The sequence below is a fragment of the Eucyclogobius newberryi genome, unplaced genomic scaffold (genome assembly GCF_026437365.1).
Source record: "Eucyclogobius newberryi isolate DKJ021-1_F unplaced genomic scaffold, fEucNew1.0.hap1 SCAF_19, whole genome shotgun sequence".
Lineage (NCBI taxonomy): Eukaryota > Metazoa > Chordata > Actinopteri > Gobiiformes > Gobiidae > Eucyclogobius > Eucyclogobius newberryi.
The window spans coordinates 13,254,159-13,278,450 of record NW_027315823.1 but is presented as its reverse complement, the minus strand read 5'-3'; the positions used below and the strand labels follow the sequence as shown (position 1 = coordinate 13,278,450).

The window sequence follows — 24,292 nt, the reverse complement described above, 5'->3', positions numbered from 1 at the left end:
CTGCACGTGAGGTAAAGGTCGGCCGAGGTCTGAGCATCCGACGTTACCAAATTATAACCAATGTTTTCAAAATGAATAAAACCTTTTATGTGAATGCTGCGTGTGAGCTGCTCTCAATGATAGTGTGACTGAGAAGTGAACTCATTTTACAATTATTTAAAGGCGCTGGACCTGTTTTTATGTGTAAACAACATGAAAAACTCTTTGCCGTCCACATGTATCGCTCACTTATTATTAGTATTATAAAACAAGCATATAAGTCAACCGTAAAGAATTATCAGACAAATTCAGATGTAAACAAAGAGCTGATTTCAAACACGCTAATTCATACTTTTACCAATTTGAAGTATTCACAAACATGTATCTAAATGTTTTAATCTCTACAGGCTTGTTCCTGATAAGTGGCTGGTCATGTGACTGTTGCATGTATAAGTGTCACTTCCCTTTACCATGGTCCATGTTTTTCAGCAGCACCTCACACATACAGAGGAGGAGGGAGTGAGTATAGAGCTGAAGGGTCCAAGTATGTCTGAGTGTCTTGAATATTTTGTTCAAGGGAAAAAATACTTAGTTAGTCTTTTAGTTATTATAATTATGCATGGTTTAATATGTTACATTATTTTATTTTTTTATTTTTTTATTTAGTTATTGCTAGTTTGGGCAATGTATAACTTTCTAGAATTATATCACATCAAAATATCAGATGGAAGATAAAGCTCTAAGACACATTTGTCAAAAAAAACAAAAATTAAATGATGATATTTCAAAATTAATTCAGGCTCATTTGATATGAAAAAATATTGGGGGTCATAAAATGTGTATTACTAAATAATAATTCAAATACAATACAATACAATAGGAGCTGTATTGTCATGTTGTTCAATAAATAATAGCTGGAACAATACTTATTGTCGTACAGTTTTGCTCAAATAGAAACATGTTGTTATTTTATTGTACTACAATAACATGTAGTAACTTCTAATTATAGATACTAAATTAGTGTTTCATTTTTGTTCATTGCTTTCTTTCTTTTTTTTACAATATTATCATTTAAAAAAGGATTTACTGGGATTATCCTGTGTCATGAAGTAGTTTCAATATTATTTTCTTGTTGCCATATATCGCACTTTGAAATGTTATTGTTTCGGGCTTACGATTCCTAAAAGGAATACAGCTAGTGTACATTACCCATGTTTTTGAGTTATTTTAGAAGTAGGATCATCTCTGCGTGGTACAAATATAGTGCTTTTTAGAGAGAATGTTTAGAATATTCTTCCTCCATAAATGGTAATCGGACTCTAAATAAGGAAGGCAGCAGGAACCAGACTACATCAGCTCCAGGCTCCTTAAGTCCTGTGCAGATGAACTGTGTGGAGTTATGGAGCATAACACTGTACAGGAAGTGCCAGAATCTGCTCAACCTCCTGAGGAGACTCAGATCTTTTGGAGTGACAGGGCCACTCCTGAAGACCTTCTATGACTCTGTGGTGGCATTAGTCCTCCTGTACGGTGTGGCCTGCTGGAGCAGCAGCATCACAGAGAGAGAGAGGAAGAAGCTGGACAAAGTCATCAAGAAGTCCAGCTCCGTCCTGGGCTGCGCTCTGGACTCGGTGCTGGAGGTGGGGGACAGAAGGGTCCTGGCTAAATTCACATCTATGCTGGACCATGAGTGTCGCCCCCTGCAGGACACTCTGTCCGCTCTGGAGAGCAGCTTCAGTGAGAGACTGATCCACCCTCGATGTGTGAAGGAAAGGTTTCGCAGGTCTTTCCTTCTGCTGCTGTCAGACTTTATAACAAACACTGTTAGTCCTGAACACGTGTCATTCATCTTCATAATCATGTGCAATACTGTTAAACTCATGTGCAATACTGTGACATAAGGTCAATCATTCCTTGTGCAATATTTTCTGTCCAGCCATCGAGTATAAGAGGTTTTTTATAACTCTAACCCTAACCCTAAAAGTTGTTTTTTAATGATTTACTTATGCGCCTAATTTGTGTTGCAACTCTGGAATTTCCCCATTGTGGGACATATAAAGGTTATCTTATCTTAAAATTTACTATGGGACATCACCCGTGTTAGGGCTGCAAAATATAATTAATTTTTTTCTTAAAAGTATTGCAATTATGATTAGATTTGTGACATATGTTTAAAAAGTAAGAATGGAGCATATACATAGAGAAAAGACTGAAACTGAACAACTAGAAAAGAATCGTATGTATTTCAGAACTACAGGTACAAAAAGACAGGATATTGTGTTCATTGCCAAGGACATAAGATCTAAAAATCTAGAGCCTTTGCATTTTGATGATTGCGCCAACTCAAATTGTGATTTCAATTCTGTTGCAGTGTATTGTGCAGCACTTATCCTTGCGTCATAAAATGGACATTTAGTTACAGACATTTTTTAAAACTTTAATTGTATGAAGATAAGACTTTCCTCTCTCCCTTATCAGCTGTTGTCTGTGGAAGATGAACGCGTCTGGAAACGTTACCATAGTGGTAGGGTATAGGGACTCTCTGGTCAAAGCTGTGACCAAAAACATCATTGTGGTGGTGCTGAGTATCTCCATCAACTACATCAATGTCAGCCTCATCCAGACCTTCAGGAAACATCAGGTACTGCTGCACTTTATCCACAAGCTACACAAATACATACATGTACTTGATTTCAGTTTGTGCTGTGTGTTTTTGTCCATGTGCAATACACTGTCAAACTGCACTTAACTAAATCTAGAGGTCCATTTACATGCCAAGTGAATATCAGATATGACTCACACAACCCTATCATTTAATCTGATGTTTGGTGTGTTTACTTGCACATAGAAATAGGATCCACAAAAACAGCTGGTGACATGCACGTCTGTTAATTAGAATACTAGTAACTCTTGTACTTGGAACTCTTGGTATTTTGGAACTAATCTTTAGTTTACCTTCCATTATTCCATTAGTTGTTCGCCTTTTTGCAGTTTCCTCATCAAAACAAGTGCAGTTTTGAAATTTCAATAATCTCATAACTCAAATAATGATCAGATTTTTATGTGTGAAAACATGAAACAGTGAAAACTAATACAAATATTAATAAAAAAAAACAGGTAAAAAATAAAGTATTTATATTGTAGCTATAGTGATATTATTCTTTAACTAAACTAATAAAAAGACACAGAGGAACGAGAAACAGCACAAATCAACAAACAAACAAAACAAACATTCAATTCTAGGTATATTTAGTATATTTTATTGAATCAAAATAAACAACTGTGACCCAGACCCTCCTGCATTCAAACAGAAAGCATGCCAGACACTGCATGGTATTTTCCAGATTTTCTACACCAACCCTCGCTACATCCTGTTCTGCCACCTGGTGATCAACGACATGATCCAAGTCAGCCTCACGGTCGTCCTCTTCCTCCTCAGCTACATCCTCTACACCATCAACACATCCGTCTGCTGTGCCTTCATTCTCATGGCTCTGTTCGCCACCGAGAACACGCCTCTCAATCTGGCCTGCATGGCCGTGGAATGCTACATCGCCATTTGCCTTCCCCTAAAACACACTCAGATCTGCACAGTCAAGCGAACTCTTTTTTTGATAGGGCTCATTTGGATGACAAGCGTAATTTCAGTACTTCCGGATTTGTTCATAACTTTGGCGACCATGCCGGTAGAATTTTTCCGATCAGAGGTTTTTTGCCTCCGTGAAACTGCTTTCCCAAATCAAATTCTACTGAAAAAAAGGGAGGTTACCTATACTCTATATTTAGTAATAGTTTGGATAATAATTATTTATGCATATTTCAAAATTCTGTTCACTGCAAAGAGTGCCAGCAAAGATGCCAGAAAAGCTAGATGGTTTACAAGTTCTGCTGTGCATGGCCACTTACGCCGAGTTTTCTCTGAAGGAAGCACTGAAACTGTGGTTTCCAAGAAATTATGCTGATTCGCTCTTTGGGTGTTACATTGTTATACAAATTATTCCTCGATCTATCAGTCCAATAATTTATGGCGTGAGAGACAAAATGTTTCGGAAGTATCTAGGAAGACATCTATTGTGTAGAGTGAAATCCATACATTGGTAAAGGAAAAAAAAGGTACTGGGTTCAAATCCCAGATTATGTCACATCTTTTGGGATTTTCAGGTTTCCCCTAAGAACCCAAAAAATGCAACTAAGGTGAATCTCCAGGTGGGTACTGTAACACAAAGTGAGCAGACCACAAACATAAGGCCTTTTGCCAATTACAAGAAAGAGTTGCTACAAGCAGAGGACAACAAACGTGCAATCGAACAAGGCGTGACGCAAACAAAGTACAAGGATATGAGGAGAGCGGTGTCAGCTGCTTTTACGTGTATATATAATATATAAAATAACATGGATATTATGACTAGATGGTTTAGATTCCTGAGTTGGTCCAGAGCTCTGAAATTTGAACTTGTATGAATTTTAAGGTAACTGCTTTTTCACTCACTGTATACAACCATGGATTTGTTTACTATTGGTTGAATGACTTGAAAATATGCAATTTTGCTAATCTGCACTTGAGCACTTTGTATCTGCACTGTATATTAAATGTTCCAAGATTTTCACCAAGATTTTCACCAAGAGCCAAAGCATGTCTAAGCATGTTTTTTTTTAGCTTAATCATGGTATATTGTTTTCCCCTTATGAAAAACACAACTGGTTATTTATTGCTTCACTCACACATGTGTCTTAATCGCGTGTGTGAGCTTGCATCACTTTTAAACTTTTAGCCTATTCTGTACAATGCTGAACAATTATTTGGGCACAAAAATGATTGACACATTGACATATTTTTTAACTACTTTTAACTGCCTTGATGCAAAGAATAAAACATACAATATCTCAGTCCAATATATTTCCGGAACCCTCTGGCTTGAGATGTTTACACGCTTGACGAAACCAACTTCTAACTTAACATACATGCTTTTAACTAAACATACATGCTTTTAACTAAACATACATGTACACACTGAACTGTTGTCAATGCAGCAACATGAATTGTATGTAAATATTGTATGGATGTGTGTCAGATAGTGTTTTGGAGTGGGACTGGTTTTACTAAATGCAAGGTTCAGAATAAGCAGCATCACATCGCGACGCAATTTCTCTCAAATGCGATGCATTCGTCATAAAAAAGGGTGTTTGTATCGCAGCTTTTGCGATACAAAAATGCGTGTTCAATTGTATAACCAAAGCGCCTAAAAGTACTGATCACTCGTCAATCGATCATCAATAACGGCATGACACATGTAGGACGCTGTGTTGACATGACGAGTCCCGCCGCTGTCTTCGACCACGAGTCTGAAAGTGGGAGGAGCCACGTGCGGTAAAGTTTGCGTCAGATTCAGACTTCCGAGGTCAATAGCTCCTAAAGGCAAAAGTCTTTGCAGATCATTCACATGCCAAAATACTCATATTTACACTGCCAAGTGACACAACCTTGTTTTTAACAATCAGATGCGTATTTTGGGCTCAGTGAATTACACTGATCCGAATGTTGTTGTTGTTGTTGTTGTTGTTTTATGGCGGTTGGCATCCAATTGTTGCATTACCGCCAGACTTTATTCCTCAGACTTTTCGTAGTCCTCAGACTGTCGTAGTCCGTAAAAGTACTCCTTCCATTGCTTTGGTGTTACAAAGGTCATGATATGTCTTTGTGACTAGAATAGTTGTTGTTGTTTCAGAGACCAACCGGGGTCTCTGAAACAACAACAACTCGCTCTAAAACCTACAAAGGTCTAAGGAATAAAGTCTGGCGGTAATGCAACACTCGGATGCCAACCGCCATAAAACAACAACAACAACAACAACAACCGGCTTTATTCCAGGGAGACTCTTCTTCATCTTCCTCTCCTTCTTTGACGTTCGGTGCTTCCACCGTACAGCTTTATTCTTTAGGCTTCATTCTATAGGCTTTAATATTTCCACTGATGTCGCTGCTTGGTAGCCGTGCGTCTACGAGACTGGACGAGGACAGGAGACCACCCCCACCCCCATCTCGTCACTCTGATCACTCTGACTCCCCACAAGCAGACCCCCATCACTCCGACTCCCATTTAGCGCCTTTAGCCTGTTTTCTATATCTGCCCAATCAAGCTCCTTTGTTCCAAGGAATCTCCCTGCAGCTTTAGCAATGATCCTGATCCTTTCAGTTCTGCTTTGAGTCTGAGCAGCACAGTTTACAACATCCACCATAAAGAGTACAAAATCCTCTCTATCCACAACCAGGGTATTCTCATTAATTCTGGAACCTGCACACTTGGGACTTCCACTCTTGAAACCTTCACACTTCTTGGGAGCCACGCTGGCCTTTCTCATTTCGCCCTGGCTGGGAGCAGCGCTGGCTCCTCTCTCTGTATTTACTCTAAACTCGTTACTTGAAACTTTCTTGACTGCATCTGCATAGGATATACCTTGAGAGACCTTTATTTTATGCACCTCAGCAGCTCTTTTGCTAAACCTGCATCCCCCGTAGGCAGAGCTATGTTCTTCCCCACAGTTACAGCACTTCAGTTTTGCTCCCACGTCACACTTCCCATACTCGTGATCTCCTGCACATTTACCACATCTTTGCCTCCCTCTACAGACCGCTGCAACATGCCCAAAGCGCTGGCACTTAAAGCAACGCAGGGGCGGTGGAACATATGGCCTAACGGCATGGCACATGAACCCAATGAACACCTTACTAGGCAGGCACCTCCCTTCAAGTGTTACCATTACCGACAAGCTGTCACATCTTACCCCAGACGGGGTCACCTTCAACCGCCTAGCGTCCACCACCGTAGCTCCAGTCAAATTCTCCTTAACTTCATCCACAGACGTCGCCGTAGGGACACCTACGATAACTCCTCTGACCGTGTTTCTTTCAGCATCAGACACAAGAATGTCCTTTCCACCCAGACGTTTAGTTCCAATCGCCTTCCGTTGCTGAGCCGCGTCCTTGCACACGACCAGCAGCGAGCCATCTCTAAGGACACTCGCACTCTTGATCACTCCCACAGCTACAGTTAGGCTCTTTGACAATGCCACTGAATTCCCCTCCTTAAAGGATGCACTATCCTGTGCAAGCTTTATGATCACCTTACAGTCTCTGCTCTCACCCCGGACATCAATAGCTTCAGCCTCATCCTGCTGCTCATTCCCAGAACCCTCGGACGAGCTAAGGGACTTTTTACGTTTCCGGGCACGTGCAGCCAGAAAAGGCTGCTCCTCCACGCCGATCCACTCTCCTCCGCCATCTCCCGTCTCTCCAGACCGGGGACTAGCTCTTCTTCTTCTTCTTCTTCTTCTTCTTCTTTGGTACTGATCCGAATGTGCAGCTGGAGCTGAGGCGTGTGCTTAGGGACCGTCAACAAAAGTGCAGCCGGAGCCAAGACGAGTGCTTAGGGACCGTCATCAAATGTGCAGTTGGAGCCGAGACGAGAGTACTTAGGGACCGTCATCAAATAGCAAAACGAAAAATGGAATGGAACATCAAATAGAGCGGTACAATTTGAAAAACACATAAAATACACCATGATGGACACCACAGCAACCTTTATTTTTCCATCAGAAGCTTAATACATATTTTTTGACAATTAATATGTAAATGAGACTCCTGCAAATAGTCATCTGATTGATGATGATATGGAAGAAAGTTGTAAATAAGGCCATCTGACTTTGTGTTGATTTATTCAACAACTAATTTTATTTGCAAGTTTTCTGTTTTATTTCATTTATAGAAAAAAATGTTTAAAAAGTGTTTAAAAGTTAATTTGTTAAGAGTTTTTTTTTAAATAGAATGTTTACAAATACATTTTAAATAAATAATCGTGTTATATCAATGGAAAATATTGATTGTTAGTCACTTTCATGTTTTGCTATGCAATTATCAAAGGGTTTGTCTTATTTTGAAAAATACTGAACCATGTAAGCTCACTGTGGCTAAAGAGTGGCCAAAAGAAAGGACAACTTATAACTGTTTGTAGTTCTATAGGGAATTCTGTCAATTAGTAGCCATATATCTGTTGATGTACAAATTTCAGAACAGGCTAAAAGATGGTTCTTAAAAAAACAAAGTACATCTGACGGACAGGAATATGGCAGGTTTATGTTTGTGGACATAATTGTGCATATATCGTTAATATTTACGAATATTTTTGGAACTGTACCCACAAACCCTCCAACCAGAAGCTATGGTTGGAGCTTTGAAAATGTTCTAAAATGCAAATTCTCTAGACAGTCAACAATCCCAGCCCTCTGTGGACTACACCATATAAAGAGGAATATTTCAGAAGCTCTTTCTTTTCTGTTCAAGTTATTGCCTTTGCAACAACTTCATGGTTATTCTTTATACTGTGGTTACTTTGGATGTTTACTTATTATCTTGAATTGAGTTTGTTAGTAAGGAAATAGGTAATTATATTATTCTCAAAATGTATTTAAATTATTAGTAGTTATTATCACTTAACATTGTGTGAAAGTGATGGATAATTATTGCATTGTTACATTTTGTTGTTGATATTTGAACACTTTACAGTTCTTTTAAAGATATGAATGCGACATATGAAGGGCAGTACGCTTTTACCAAAGCTCTGAAGAACTGCATCATAATCTTCCTTTGCATCGCCATCAACTTCATCAACTGTGTGCTGATTCACACGTTCCTAAAAAATGAGGTACAACTTTTATTTAGACAGCTGTTTGATCTTTCTTTGATTTGAATTTGGATGTATTGATTTGGAAATGCTTATAATTCATATTTAAACTGAATAGATACTATGGATAGATTCACGTGTGTGTGAGTGTGTGTTGTATTTGTCCAAATGATGCATACCTTTAGTAGGCACACCCCATCATCCACCAGGAGTCAAACCTTGCTCCGAGCCGTGCCAACTGTCAGTTTTTCTAATCAGTCAGGCTACTTATTTGACCCTCTTCAGCTCCAATCTTAACATCTACTAAAAATGTTCTCTACTTGTGCAAAGAAATAAGTTGATATGGTAAGTATTGTTAAGAAAGCGAAGCTCTCAGTCTAGATGATGGCGCAGCAGTTCTACACAGCCATCATTGAGTCCATCCTCACCTCCTCCATCACCCTGTGGTACGCTGAAACCCACAGCCAGGGACAGACACAGACTGCAGAACACGCTCTGCTGAGAAGGTGCAGGACCTGTACGTCTCCAGGACTCAAGGATGAGCTGGTCGGATCACCTCTGACCCTTCTCACCCTGGACATGGACTATTTGAGCCACTCTCCTCAGGCAGGAGGCTACGGTCCATCCGGACCAGAACCTCCACATAAGAACAGTTTCTTTCCCTCTGCCGTTGGACGCCTGTCACCTTAATTAACTCACATTAACAATACTCTATTTGCACTATTGTTCTGTCTATACAGTATATTTGTATCCATGTATACTATAAAATTCAGTAAGTTTCTCCACCTGATGACTAACATTGAACGTAGTCTGGTCAGGGATTTATAGGGTGTGTTCACACTTTGTCTGGTTTTGTTCAGGTCTGAGCTTAGGACTGACTTGGTTTTATTCTGTTCTAATTCTGGTTTAGCATTGTCTAGTCCAGGTTTAGTTTAGTTACACATTTGATATGGTCTGTGCTGTAAAGAATAAAAAGCATTCCTCCAAACTCATTACATTATTATTATTTTTTTTGCAGATTTTCTACTCCAAACCGCGTTACATCCTGTTCATCCACATGGTCGTAAACGACATGGTACATCTGACGCTGACTCTGCTACTTTTGACCCTCACTTTTGTCTTCTATGTTCTGCCTGTCTCCATGTGCACTGTTTTCATCCTCTTCATCGTCTTCACTACAGAAAACACTCCACTCAATCTGGCCTTCATGGCTCTAGAACGCTACATTGCTATCTGCTACCCCCTCCATCACACCAAAATCTGCACTGTCAAACGAACGCACATACTGATTGCACTGATTTGTCTCATAACTGTTATTTCCGGGATTTCTGATATTTTCATCACGCTGGCATCTTCCTCATTGGACTTTTTCGACAGCAATGTTGTTTGTCTCCGAATGAATGTCTTTCCAAGTCCAATTGTTGAGCAAAAACGAAATTTCTCCTACGTAGTTCTCTTGTTTGTTGTTTGGCTTGTAATTGTGTACACGTACTTCAAAATTCTCTTCAGTGCAAAAAAGGCTAGTAAGGATATGAAGAAAGCTCGAAACACAATCATTTTACATGGTTTACAAGTGTTTATGTGCATGACCATCTACATATCGCCAGCATTGAGAGATCGGCTAATCAGGTTGTTCCCCGGGAGTGCTCCGGATATACAGTTTGCAGTTTACGTTACTGTGCAGATTCTGCCAAGGTCACTAAGCCCCATTGTATACGGCATAAATGACATGACTTTTAGAAAACACATGAAGGCATATCTTATGTGTAAACGTACATAGAAGTATCGATGAAGAGTATGTTTTGAATATATTTCATAACATCAAACTTGTTGTTCATTCGAATAAATAAAGTTTCTATTTTTATGAGTAAGATTGATTCAAAATAAATTATATGTTTTATGAATAAAATAAATTCAGTTTTATGAAAAAAGATCCTGTTGGAACTGAGCTGGGCAGGGAAGCCATTGCGTTATTGTGTTGAGTGCATGTTGTTTTGTAATAAAGTAAAAACTTAAAACGTTCCTGTATAGACCATTATTGAATGCAGTAACCTTTTGGGGGGTCATGTGCTTAGCGGTTTTGATCCTTTTTCATTTGCAATACCCATAATAACAATGGTTAGCATTCGCAACCCCCAAACACAAAACAGGCTACCCTCAAAAAGATAACATTGCTTATACATCTAATTTTGGGCCTACATTTGGTGGGTCACGTACTATTGTATTCGGAGGGTGTCACGCCTTGTTAAAGAATATTACATTCCTTTTTTGATTCGTCATGAGAGTAAAATATTTAATCACATTTGTTACGGCGTGGCCGTAGCGATGTCACAAACCTCCCATGTTATTTCAATGGGGAAATCGTCAAATCTCTTGAATTTGAACATGCTTACACTTTCTACTTTTACGAACTCCTCCTAGGGCGTTAGCTCGATTAATCTTGATGTTCAACACAGATTCTCTCTCTTTCTACTGTCTGTTGGCCACATCATTGCTCCCATTTTCTTTTTGTTCATTTACGTCTCTGAAACCAGGTTCTGAGTGTGGAGCAGACCTTCCCGCACTCCTTGTGTATTATCCTGGGCAATTTTAACAAGGGGAATCTCAGCCACGAACTGCCAAAGTACAGACAGTTTATTAAAGTCCCAACCAGAGAGCAGAACACACTGGATCACTGTTACACAACAGTCAGCAACGCCTTCCGCACCGTGGCCCAATCCACGTTGGGCTCATCAGACCACGTCATGGTTCACCTAATCTCCATGTACAGACAGAGGCTGAAGCTCTCCAAACATGTAGTGAGGACTTCTAAGAGGTGGACCAATAAGGCAGTGGAGGAGCTACGGCAAGTTTGGACATTACAGACTGGGAGGTTTTCAGAGCTGCCGCAGATAGTTTGGATGAGTACACGGATACTGTGATGTCATACATTTGATTCTGTGAGGAAAGCATGATACCATCATACACCAAAGTCACCTGCTGGGCCAGACAGTGTCAGTCCTGCCATCATAAGACACTGTTCAGATGAACTGGCCCCTGTCTTAACTTGCATTTTTAACACCTCCCTTGAGTCACGCCATGTCCCAGCTTCAAGTCGTCAATCATTGTCCCTTTCCCCAAGAAGCCCCGGATCATTGCACTTAAAGGCGGTATGGAAGATTTTTCTGCGATTTGAGAACGCAGGCCGAAGTGCGCATGCGCACTCCCCCGTGCGGACTGATACAACACACACGTGCGTTTGTTTATTAGCGCAACGGAGCGCATCGCATCGCTCGTCTCCCGTAGATTTCTGTCCACTTCTGCGTCAGCTCGAACTGTCTTTCTCCGTCTTCATTTTGCCCCGTACACTGAGGGAACTATATTATGATAGATCCATGCACTTAGGCACGCGGAAACGTGGGGACGAGCCTGACGCGGCTGCAGGTGAGAGATAGGTGCGTTTTATGATTGATACGTGGCAGGACTAATGATTTATCCACGCCACGAGGAAATATGATTAAAAAAATTGCTGAAAAAAATCGTCCATACCACCTTTAATGACTACAGACCTGTGGCACTGATGTCTGTAGTCATTTGAGTGCCTGGTCCTCCCCCACCTCAAGTCCTTCATCTTCCCCCTGCTGGAGCCCCTACAGTTCACCTACGGAGCCAACAGGTCTGTGGACGACATCATCAACCTGGCACTCTTCCTCTTCTTTTTTTATTTGTAGAGCACATTTCCTACACAAGGCAAGACAACAGGAAAAAATGCATTCAAATCACAAAGAAATTACAAAAAATCATGAAACAGTTTAAAAGAGAAGAGTGCAAAAAAAAAAATCCTTTTATGCACATCTAAACAAAACAGTTTTTAGCTTAGATTGTCAGAGTAGAAGCCTGTCTCACATCTTCAGGAAGACTGTTCCAGATTTTAGCAGCATAAAACTGAAACGCAGATTCCCCATGTTTAGTCCTGACTCTGGCACCAGCAGGAGGCCGGTCCATGTTTAGTCCTGACTCTGGCACCAGCAGGAGGCCGGTCCATGTTTAGTCCTGACTGGCACCAGCAGGAGGCCGCTTTGTTGTTAGGCCATGGAGAGCAAAAGCTGCTTTAAATTCTATTCTCAGAGCCGCAGGGACTTGAGACAAACGCATGGATAAGTCTCTCCAATTCTGGTTTGGACCCTATCTTTATATTTTTTTAGATGGTAAAAAGCTGCTGATGTCATTGATTTGATGTGGCTGTTGAAGTTCAAGTCTGAGTCCATTATTACCCCCAGATGTCTAACTTGGTTTATAGATTTTAGAGCTCTCAAAAGACTCTGGAGGTGACCACTAACACTTTCTCTTTGTTTCTGTGGGCCAAAGACGTTGTATGCAGTGACAGAGTGAATCCACTGGTCCACATTCACCTGCCGACAGTGAAACATAGATCTGAGTGTCGTCTGCATAATGGTGATAGGACACATTTTCACTGCGTATCAACTGACCAAAGGGCAGCATGTAGAAGTTGAACAGAAGGGGTCCCAGGACTGACCCATGGGGCACCCCACAGGTTTCTCCACTTCATCTTGCAGCATCTCGTCTCACCGGGAACCTATGCCAGGATCCTGTTTGTGGACTTCAGCTCTGCATTCAACACCATCCTCCCTGCTCTGCTCCAGGACAAGCTTTCCGAGCTTAAAGTGCCTGATTCCACCTGCAGGTGGATCAATGACTTCCTGGCGGAACAGAGGAAGTCTATACCCTATATTGTCAGATCATTTCCTAATTACCTTTCAGTTCATTCTTAAAAATCATCCAGTCCCACAGAATAAAGTTGTAATGAAAAGGACAATATCTGAAAAATCTATCTCAAAATTCAAGGAAATAATAGACCCAATACTCAGTGACATGTCATGTGATCCTGCTGAGAATAGTTTTAGTCCCAGTATAAGTGATCAATTTGTCGACGTGACCATGAATTCTCTGAAGTCTGCTCTTGACGTTGTAGCGCCGTTAAAACAGAAGGTCATTAGGCCAAAGCGCGCCTCCCCATGGTACAACCAAGAACTGCGTTGACATAAACAAAGAGTTAGAAAGTTAGAGGGATTATGTCGCCGCTCTCACACAGAAGAATCCCTAAAAGCATGGAAAAGTTGCCTGCTGTCCTATAAGCAGGCTCTGCGTAAGGCCCAAACCAGATATTATTCAAATCTAATAGAAGTCAACAAAAGTAACACTAAATTCCTTTTCAGCACTGTAGCTAGGCTAACAAACTGTCACAGTGCAGTAGAGCCCTTAATCCCAGCTACACTCAGCTCTGATGATTTCCTCCTATTTTTTAACAATAAAATAAAAACAATCAGAGATAAATTAGATGAAATTACCCCCGCTATTAGCCCTGAACTAGCCCAAGCTGTAAATCTAACGTCCCATATAAATCCACCTGTAAACTTAGAAAGGTTCACAGCTGTTGATCAAGCAGAGATAACTTCAGCCATTATGTCCTCTAAAAGCTCAACTTGTGTCCTAGACCCCATTCCAAGCAGACTCCTCAAAGACATTCTTCCCCTAATTATAGACCCTATTCTTAATATAATAAATACTTCACTCGAAAGTGGCTATGTTCCACAGTCCTTCAAACATGCAGTCATTAAACCGCTTCTGAAAAAGCCTAATCTAGATCCCGACCTATTGGTAAACTACAGACCTATTTCAAATCTTCCCTTCGTCTCTAAAATCCTTGAAAAAGTTGTAGTAAAACAGCTTTGTCGCCACCTGCAGGACAATCACTTATTTGAAGTTTTTCAGTCAGGGTTCAGAGCCCACCACAGCACTGAAACTGCAATAGTTAAAGTCACAAATGATTTGTTATTAGCCGCTGACGATGGACTGGTCTCAATCCTGGTTCTGTTGGACCTCAGCGCAGCGTTTGACACCATCGACCACAACATTCTACTGCAGAGGTTAGAATGTGATGTAGGTGTTGGAGGAACAGCCCTCAGCTGGTTTAAATCCTATTTATCTGATAGGTACCAATTTGTTAATGTAAACCAGAGCTCCTCACCATGTTCTAAAGTAATTTACGGTGTGCCACAGGGTTCGGTACTCGGTCCAATTCTGTTTACTCTTTATATGCTGCCATTAGGCAACATTATCAGAAAGCATGGCATTAACTTCCACTGCTATGCAGATGATACCCAGCTATATTTATCAATGAAACCTGATCATAGCGATCAAGTAGACGGACTTAGTACTTGTGTGAAGGAGATAAAAACCTGGATGACACTTAACTACCTGCTTCTTAACCCTGAAAAAACCGAGGTCATTGTGCTTGGCCCTAAGCATCTACGAGACGCTCTATCTGAGCAGATAGTCACACTGGACAATGTCAGTGTAGCCTACAGTTCTACTCTAAAAAACCTTGGAGTCTTATTTGACCAGGAGCTCTCATTTAAAGCTCATATAAATCAAGCTTGTAAAACAGCCTATTTCCATTTGTGCAACATAGCCAAAATCAGAAGAATCCTGCCTAAAAGTGATGCCGAAAAACTTGACTAGATTAGACTACTGTAACTCCCTGCTTGCAGCGTGTCCTAAAAGCTCCATAAAAAGCTTTCAACTGGTTTAAAATGCAGCAGCAAGATTACTAACAGGAACAAAAAGAAGAGAGCACATTACGCCAGTGCTGAAGTCTCTTCACTGGCTCCCCGTAGAGTTTAGAATCAAATTTAAAATTCTACTCCTGACCTACAAAGCCATACATGACATGGCACCATCCTACCTCAAAGATGCTATAGAACCATATCATCCAAACAGAGCTCTTCGCTCTCAGAATGCCGGCCTTCTGGTGGTCCCAAGAGTCTCTAAAAGTACTGTAGGAGGTAGAGCGTTTAGCTACCAAGCTCCTGTGTTATGGAATCAGCTCCCGACCCATGTTAAATATGCTGACACAGTCTCTTCATTTAAGTCCAGGCTTAAAACGTTCCTCTTCGAAATCGCTTATGGTCAGACTAGTTAGGAACAGAAACATAAACCCACAGCTCTAGCTACGCTGCCCTAGGAGTTACTATGCTGGGGTATAAGTATGGCAGCTTGAGCACTATCCTCTTCTTCTGACTACTTATGCTATCAAACAATATTTATTTTTTAATTCCACTTGCAAACTGTTCACCGCCTTCTTTTTCTTTCTCTCACTCCTGAGGACCTGTGGACCCAGATGTCCCTCTCCTGGTGAAGTGGTCCCTGCCCTGTGTGGACGGTCCCTCATCTGCCTGAGGAGTGGGTCCAGCTCGCCTCCTACGGTCCCTCATCTGCCTGAAGAGTGGCTCCAGTTCGCCTCCTACGGTCCCTCATCTGCCTGAAGAGTGGCTCCAGTTCGCCTCCGACGGTCCCTCATCTGCCTGAAGAGTGGGTCCAGTTCGCCTCAGTCGGTCCCTCATCTGCCTGAAGAGTGGGTCCAGCTCGACTCAGACGGTCCCTCATCTGCCTGAAGAGTGGGTCCATGTTCCAGTCTCCCTCGTGTCCGTCTGTCCGTCTGTGAGAGTTGGATCTCTCCTTCACTGGAACTTTTTTCCCAAAGAGGTTTTTTTTGTAGTTTTTCGTGGCCGAGAAGGAGAGTCTAAGGACAGAGGACCCTGGGACATCGTCCCTCGCCACCACAGACATTGTCTGACTTCATCGCCACAACAGACATTGTCTGACTTCATCGCCACCACAGACATTGCTGATTCATTTCTCCCTGTGGCCCTCAGAGGCGACTGTTGTTGTGATTTTGGGCCTTACAAAAATAAATTGATTTGATTTGATTTGAAGTGCATGCGGCTGGCGAAGAATGTCACAGACACTCAGACTATCAGCACAGGTGCTCCACAGGATGGTGTACTTTCTCCTCTGCTCTTCTTTCTATACACAAACTGCTGCACCTCCAGCCACGACTCCGACTAAAACCGATCAAGTTTGCGGACGACACCACCCTCATCGGGCTCATCTCGGACGGAGATGAGTCTGTCTACAGGAGGGAGTTGGAGCAGCTGGTCTCCTGGTGCAGCTGTAACAACCTGGAGTTCAATGCCCAGAAGACAGTTGAGATGATCGTGGACTTTAGGAAAGTCACAGCCCCCCAGCCCCCCCTCACCATCACAGACTCCCCCTTTATCACTGTGGACTCCTTCCGCTTTCACAGCACAACTATCACCCAGGACCTCAAGTTGGAGCTCCCTCCAACTTGATCAGCTCCCTCATCAAGAAGGCCCAGCAGAGGATGTACTTTCTGCAGCAGCTGAGGAAAGCCAAGCTGCCTGTGCAGATGATGGTGCAGTTCTACACGGCCATCATTGAGTCCATCCTCAACTCCTCCGTCACCTTGTTGTACGCTGGAGCCACAGCCAGGGACAAACAGAGACTACAGTGCTGAGAAGGTGATCGGCTGCAGACTTCCATTTCTGCACAACCTGTACGTCACCAGGGCTCTAGGATCACAGCCGACCCTTCTCACCCTGGACATGGACTATTTGAGCCACTCCCCTCAGGCAGGAGGCTACGGTCCATATAGACCAGAACCTCCCGCCACAAGACACTTCCTAAACAGTGACACTTTAACCATAATTTAATCACCCAATGCACTGTTCACTTTCTGCACTACATATGTAAATTCAACTGTAAATTTGTGTACATAGTAAGCCTAGTAATAAGTTGGTAAGGAGTTGGAGATGTTAATCGCCAGCTGGGGTTCAGGAGCGGGACCACACCTCAACCTCTACTCCACTAGTAAACACGCCCCACTCTCTAACCACACCTCTAATTACTCAGAAGTCCGTGCTGCGCTGCCGCGCGCGCGTGGTCCGTGCCGTGCGTTGTCTGTGCCTCGCCCGCGTGTTGTCAACGCGTTTTCAACGCGCCGCCTGTAACAGGCTTTGCAGCGTCGGCGTAGGACGACCTCTTCTTACAATGTCTAACTTTTCTTGAAAGGTTCGTCTTGAGAAAGGCGTTATAATTGTATCCTCGACCAAATCGATATATTGTCCTCCTTCCGCCGTTGTGGGTTGAAAAAACAGCTTAGTAGTACAGGATTAATGTGTCTGTCACATCCAGTTTTCTCCATCAGAGTTTCTGAGGTTTCGCAGAGCCCCGCCCATAAGACCTGCTTCTCAATATTGGTGATCCAATCAAAAGATATGCACATGATGCACCTTCTAGATGGACAACCAGCAGATGTACAAGAGCCAACTCTGAAGCTGATTGGTTGACACATCATTTTCATTTCCATTCACTTTAAGCTACAAGCACCCGCTCTGTTGAGGTCTGAAGGCCTCGGCAGATTTTAGATCCCTGGCAACACATGATGGCTAAATATGATTGGATCAAATATCTAAGACCAGCCTCCAAATCTCAACCTGGGGCAAAGCAGTGCAACCAAGAGGGAAGCCATGAAATGAAGAGTAAAACTCTTACTCTGGGGAATAATTTAATAAATATTTGAGGGAAAATATATATATTTTCAAATCATATTCTGATTATGTTTAGGCTAGCAGAGAAGGCCTTGCTGGCCCTGACGGCCCACCACTGCAGCTACTACTCACAGTTACAGCTCACAGCTTCAACTCACAGTTATAGCTCACAGCTTCAACTCACAGTTACAGCTCACAGTTACACCTCACAGCTACACCTCACAGCTACTGCTCACAGCTACTACTCACAGTTACATCTCTCAGCTACAACTAACAGCTACTACTCACAGTTACAGCTCTCAGCTACTTCTCACAGTTACAGATCTCAGCTACTACTCACAGCTACTACTCGGTTACAGCTCACAGCTTCAACTCACAGCTACTACTCACAGTTACAACTCTCAGCTACTACTGACAGCTACAGCTACTACTCACAGCTACTACTCTCAGCTACTACTCTCAGCTACAACTCACAGCTCACAGCTACGGCTCACAGCCGGCAGCTACGCTCACGGCAACCACACAAACTGCAAAAACCACAGCGCCAGCCACGCTAGATCCGAGCACGAACCTTGCCAGCAGCCTTGCTCGCCTCAACCAACGGCAGCCGGCCACATGCGTGCCCCGACCCACGGCAGCCGGCCACACGCTCGCCCTGACCCACGGCAGCAGCCACACGCCCGCTCCCTCCCTCAACCACTCATTCCACTCATCCCTCCCAGCCCTCCCTTTATCACTCTTCCCACTCATCCCTTCCCTCAATCATCCATCCCACTCATCCCCTCCCTCAATCACCCCGGCCACACGCTCGCACCGAACCACAGTAGCCGGCCACACGCTCGCCCCGACCCACGGCCTCACTCAACTACTCATCCCACTCATCCCTCCTCAACCACTCATCTCTCCCATCCCTCCCTCATTCCACTCATCCCCTCCCTCAACCACTCATTCCTCCCATCCCTCCTCAACCACTCATCACACTCATCGCTCCCATCCCTCCCTCATCCCACTCATCCCCTCCCTCAATCGCCCATCCCACTCATCCCCCCCAATCCCTCCCTCAATCACCCATCCATCCATTTGACGCCTCTTCCACGTCCTCACCAGGGTCTCTGCGGGCACCAGGACGCCATCTATCCCCAGAACTATTGCCGGGCGCCGGGCCACCGTCTCTCCCCGGAGCAGTCACCGGGCACCGGGATGCTCAGTCATCTCACATTCCCTTTTTCTCAGAAGAGGCATATCTCGGCACGCACCTCAACCCATCGTGCATCTCGATGCATCGAAGACCGCTCAGCGCACTCCATCATCAGGACAAGCCCTTAATTTCAGACCAAGGATCCGCTTCCCGTCCCGTTCAGGCGACCATCGGACTCCCACTGTTGTGGGCTCGTTTTTAAAAAATGCTATGGCCAAGTCAAAATCCAGTTTTTTTGGTTTATTTCAGTGCAAAAAAATTAAGAAGCATTACAAAATCCCTGTGTCTCTTTTACTCTTTTGTCGTCCAGACTTTAAAGTTCTCAGGCGCTGCCAGCTCTGCAGCCACAATCCATCTCCCTTGGCAGCCCGAAACCGCCCTGCTCAAATACCCCTATGCCCCTCCCACGGGCATACATGAGCCAATCAAAATACATTAATAAACTGAACACAATTTCCCCCAAATCCATCCATCCATTTTCTACCACTTGTTCCCTTTCGGGGTCGCGGGTCCCCCAAATGAATACATAAAAATACACCCCAAATAACTCAACTAACTCAAAAAACATTACCCCACCATTCCTTCGCCGAATGGGCAGCCCCACTTCAAGATCACTGCTACCACGCGCAATGGTACCATAAAATGCGCCCCGTACCTTTACCTCTGTTTGGCCAATCAGTGTGCGGCATGGAAGCGTGTGCGGAAGTGGAACAGAGTGAGGAGCCGGGCTCTCAGCAGGACCCAGTGTGCACCCGCGGGATCCCACCAAAATAGAGGGAAAACTGCTATGATATAGGGAGAGCGAAAGGTAAGGTAAATGCGCTTGTGACACACGCGCATCTCGGCCGGTTTAAGCGTTCACGCAGTCTGTGTGCGTGTGTGCATGCATGCGTCCCGGGGAGATACGGGAGCGCGCGATTGTGCGTGCCGTCAGTGCCGGGGTTTACTTAGGCAGCTCCGTCACAACCCCACTATCGTTCAGGACATTTTTGGGGGTTCGACCAGTCAGAAGGCACTTGTGGTGAATTTTATTTTCTGCGCGCCATAGATTTTCTTGTGCGTGCACTAAGTGCGAGCAGTGCACTATGTGCTAGCAGTGCACTATGTGTGAGCAGTGCGCACTTGCCCAGCTTAGAGGGAACAGTGCCATCTCTTGGGGAAATGTGGGCATTACAGGCGAAAGGTAAAATAAACGGCCAGCCACAGTATCGTGAGTTTGAATCCAGACTCTGACATTTGCTGCATATCCTCCTTTCTCTCTCATCATACCCCTTCCTTTCGTTCTTATTCCATCTACTGTCTAAAAAGCCCAATTTTTTTTTTTTTTTATATATATAACTTGGACAAGCTTGGCGGGCCGGATTGAAAGGCCCAACGGACCGGATGTGGCCTGCGGGCCGTAGTTTTGGGACCATTGCTTTACATTATCTTTGTATCGGCTTTGCACGGACTTTGCTCCAAAATACAGCTTGGTCTTTAGACAATTTTGGGAATGACACAGAGTCACCCAGTTTAGATCAGTTTTTTTTTTCATTTTGAACTTCTTACCACTGGATGACACTAGATTGTGTCGTGGAGTCCTTTTTCAGATTCTAAAGTGAATATCGGTGCGCTCATGGATTTCTTGTTGATATTGCCAACAGCGTTCACAGTAACTTGCAAATGTAATATGGATGACATTACTGGGGAAAAGAGAAACTAGTAATCTTAGTATGTAGTGGAAAACATATGTCAGCATGCCTAAGAGCAATTGAAAAGCATGAAGCAAGATGGTGTTTCTTGACTTTTTTGCATCCCCACTTGAGGATTTGGCAGCTTTAGCCACAAAATATATATGAAGGTATGTGTAAAAGAGAACAATCCATATTCCAACAAGGTAGATTGTGTACAACACTTCCCGTTTTTTAGCACTTGCTGGGTGTCGAAACGAATTATCTCTTTTGCAAAAAACTTTTGACAAAAATATCTCTCCTGGCTCTGTAGCGATGAGTAAGAAAATGTCAGGCAAAACAGCAATTGAACTCATAAACCAAATCCATGAAATCAATATGTATGTTGTCTTAATTGTGCAAAATTCAACATGCCGTAATGGAAAGCATATGGCAATGTAGCACAGCCATGACTGCTAAATTTAAAGGGGAATTTAAAGTGGTGAATATGGCAAAACTAACAATTACCAAGCAAACAGAGGCATTGATTTTGTAGAAAACATAACTACTGACATATAAGGTGATGGCAGTAGTGAGCTGGATCATATCATTGACCACAAGATGGATAAAGAGGATGTAGCGAGGTGTCGTGTAGAACATCTGAAAGTGGAAAAAAGTACAATGTAAAAGAATTTGACAAAAAAATGGTTACGCTAAATCCAGTTAAACTGTTTATTTTACTCAAGTGAAGATTATAGGACCACCCTTTAAAGCTACTGACTGACTAGAGCAGCCCACCAGGAGGAGTACATCAACTTTTAGACATTTAGATATTAAATACATTTTATGGTCCCTAGTAGCCAGAGTATTCTATTGTGCATACTTAATGTTTGATGCTGAAGAAAACATGAGCATGGATCGATGCCAATCCAGTAATAATAACTAGTACATACGACAACTTTTTAACGTATGTAACAGTTTAAGTTACAAAAACTATATAAATATTTCAACCTGGCTCAGGCCAGATTGATCTTTTTCTCACTCTGAATTGAGTTCTTCACATTAATCGATCTGGGAAGGGCCGAAAGCCGTCGGGACGTTAAAAAAAGACTTCACACTGATTGTTCGAAGCGTCACAACAGCGGAAGAAGAAAAATGTGTAAAATGTGTTAAATCCAGTGTTCAGATAAGCACAGTCCTCTTTCTAATCTGTAAATGTACAAAGTGCCATTGTGTGCATGTTTTTGAAAAAGAAAATTGTCTGTATTTCTCCCATGTAAATGGTCCATTAAACCACTGGTGCAGACTGCAAACGAATCTGTTCTTCATTCTAGTCAAACAAATTATCTTGATCACCACTACTCTATTAGAAAAATAGAAAATTTACTTTTTATTTTAAATCAAATAAACAAAAGGTACACTGACCTATTGCAACAGCTTACTTACCTTAGCCTAGTTTTAGAATTTACTTTGCCATTGAATGTAAAAGGGCTCACACTGGGTGAGTCAAAATAACTTAGGTAAATGTGTCCTTAGTTTTATTAGTCGTAGTTAATTGTAAATGACTATAGAGTGCACTGTAGACATGATGACCTGGTGCTTCCTGAAGGTGTGAATGAGCATCCCATTGATGTAGTTTATGATTAGACCCAAAGCGATGACAATCACATTCTTGGTCACTGCAGATTGGTATGAGTCACGGTAAGGCTGCAGCGACACATTTTGGCTCAGACTGGACACATTCATGGTGAGATTCTGAAAGGTAGAACTGTGAAAAAGAAAAACCATGGATACTTGATTCACTATTATGTATCCTACATTTACTATAGTACTGTTATCAACCATAAATCCTACTATGAGTAAGTCATCATCATCAATTTATTTTTGTAAGGCCCAAAATCACAACAACAGTTGCCTCTGAGGGCCACAGGGAGAAATGAATCAACAATGTCTGTGGTGGCGATGAAGTCAGACAATGTCCGTGGTGGCGAGGGACGATGTCCCAGGGTCCTCTGTCCTTAGACTCTCCTTCTCGGCCAGGAAAAACTACAAAAAAACCTCTTTGGGAAGAGGCCGCAAACTGTAGCTAGAATTTCAGAAATCTCCCATATTTAAAATTTCTGCCGTTTGCGCAGATAAAGTCCGAATTGCGTCAAATTAGAATCAGTTGTTAAACTCTTTGCCCTAAACCTAATTGAAGTGAAATAAATTCATTTGGCGCCACAGCGCCCCCTACAGATTTTATATGGAGGTTAAATGTTTAGTTTTGCGAAATTATATGAAATTTGACACACAACTCAATTTTAGCATCCCCATCAAAAAAGTCAATGAGACCCATGTCATAATTGTTATGGCGTTGCCGTAACGATGACCGAAACCTTTCATGTTATTCCAATGGGGAAATCGCCAGAACATGTTTACACTTTAGACTTTCACAAACTCCTCCCAGGGCGTCAGCCCTATTAACCTGAAATTTGGTGAGACTCATCTTCAGGACCATCAAAAGTTATCCACATTTTCATTCAAAGAGTCACGATGTCTGTGCGGCAAAGCTGCACATTTTGCCAAGAATTCAAAATAAAATAGCTTTTTGATGGTAAAACAAAGGGGAGAAGATGTGACAGCGTCACAGATTCAGCAGTAGGCGTAATAAAAGGACAATTGGGGCGCGTTAGCGCCCCCTCCTCTTGCGGCGTGGCGGCGGTGTGGCGGCGGCGTGGCGAGGGCCGATCATTGCCGCTTGCGGCTATATTTAGGCCCGAGCCCCAGCAGGGGGAGGGCCTATTGCTCCCGCAACGCTGCCGAAGGCAGCGTTGCAACTGTCTGACCAAACATGCGGGCGCAGCCCGCATGTTTGGTACCCCGTCGCCCCTGGCAAGTACAGTGAACTAGCCCATGCCGAAGGCATGGATCATGCATACTTACTCCTGCTATGACAGAAATAGTCAACAATTAGTGAATGGGCGTAGCCCATTCACTAATTGTTGACAACAGCAGCGCGAAGCGCTGCATTCCTCCAAAAACCCTCCTGGCATCGTCCCGTATGCGAGAATCCATGCCGCAGGCATGGGCCATGCTTGTATCTGCTCAAATCAATGGAAGTCTATGGGGAGTGGGCGGGGCATCCCGACGGAATAGGGAGTGACGAGCGCGTAAGCGCTCGTAATGATGATTCCACCCCATGGCGGCATCGGGAAGGCTTAGAGCTTTCAAACGATGTATCATTTGTTGTTATAGTAAAAACGGCTATATTGTTTTTGCTAAAAATATTATTATTATTATTATTTTTCTTGTTCTTCTTCAGCGCTTTGATCTCTAATTTGACCCCCTGAACATGCTCAAAAACTCACCAAACTTTGCCCAAAATTCAGAATCGGC

The 24,292-nt window shown here is 42.9% G+C and overlaps 1 protein-coding gene and 2 pseudogenes across 1 annotated transcript; 2 read left to right on the top strand and 1 right to left on the bottom strand.

Moving 5' to 3' along the window:
- The first annotated feature begins 2,463 nt into the window (after positions 1-2,463).
- LOC140366299 (odorant receptor 131-2-like) lies at positions 2,464-4,080 on the top strand (annotated as a pseudogene).
- Positions 4,081-9,671: 5,591 nt separating this feature from the next.
- LOC140366237 (odorant receptor 131-2-like) lies at positions 9,672-10,437 on the top strand. The gene has a single exon (XM_072452905.1). It carries the CDS (start codon positions 9,715-9,717, stop codon positions 10,435-10,437), a length of 723 nt encoding a protein of 240 aa, XP_072309006.1. The 5' UTR covers positions 9,672-9,714.
- Positions 10,438-18,550: 8,113 nt separating this feature from the next.
- On the bottom strand, positions 18,551-22,660 carry LOC140366236 (odorant receptor 131-2-like; annotated as a pseudogene).
- Between the last annotated feature and the right edge of the window lie 1,632 nt (positions 22,661-24,292).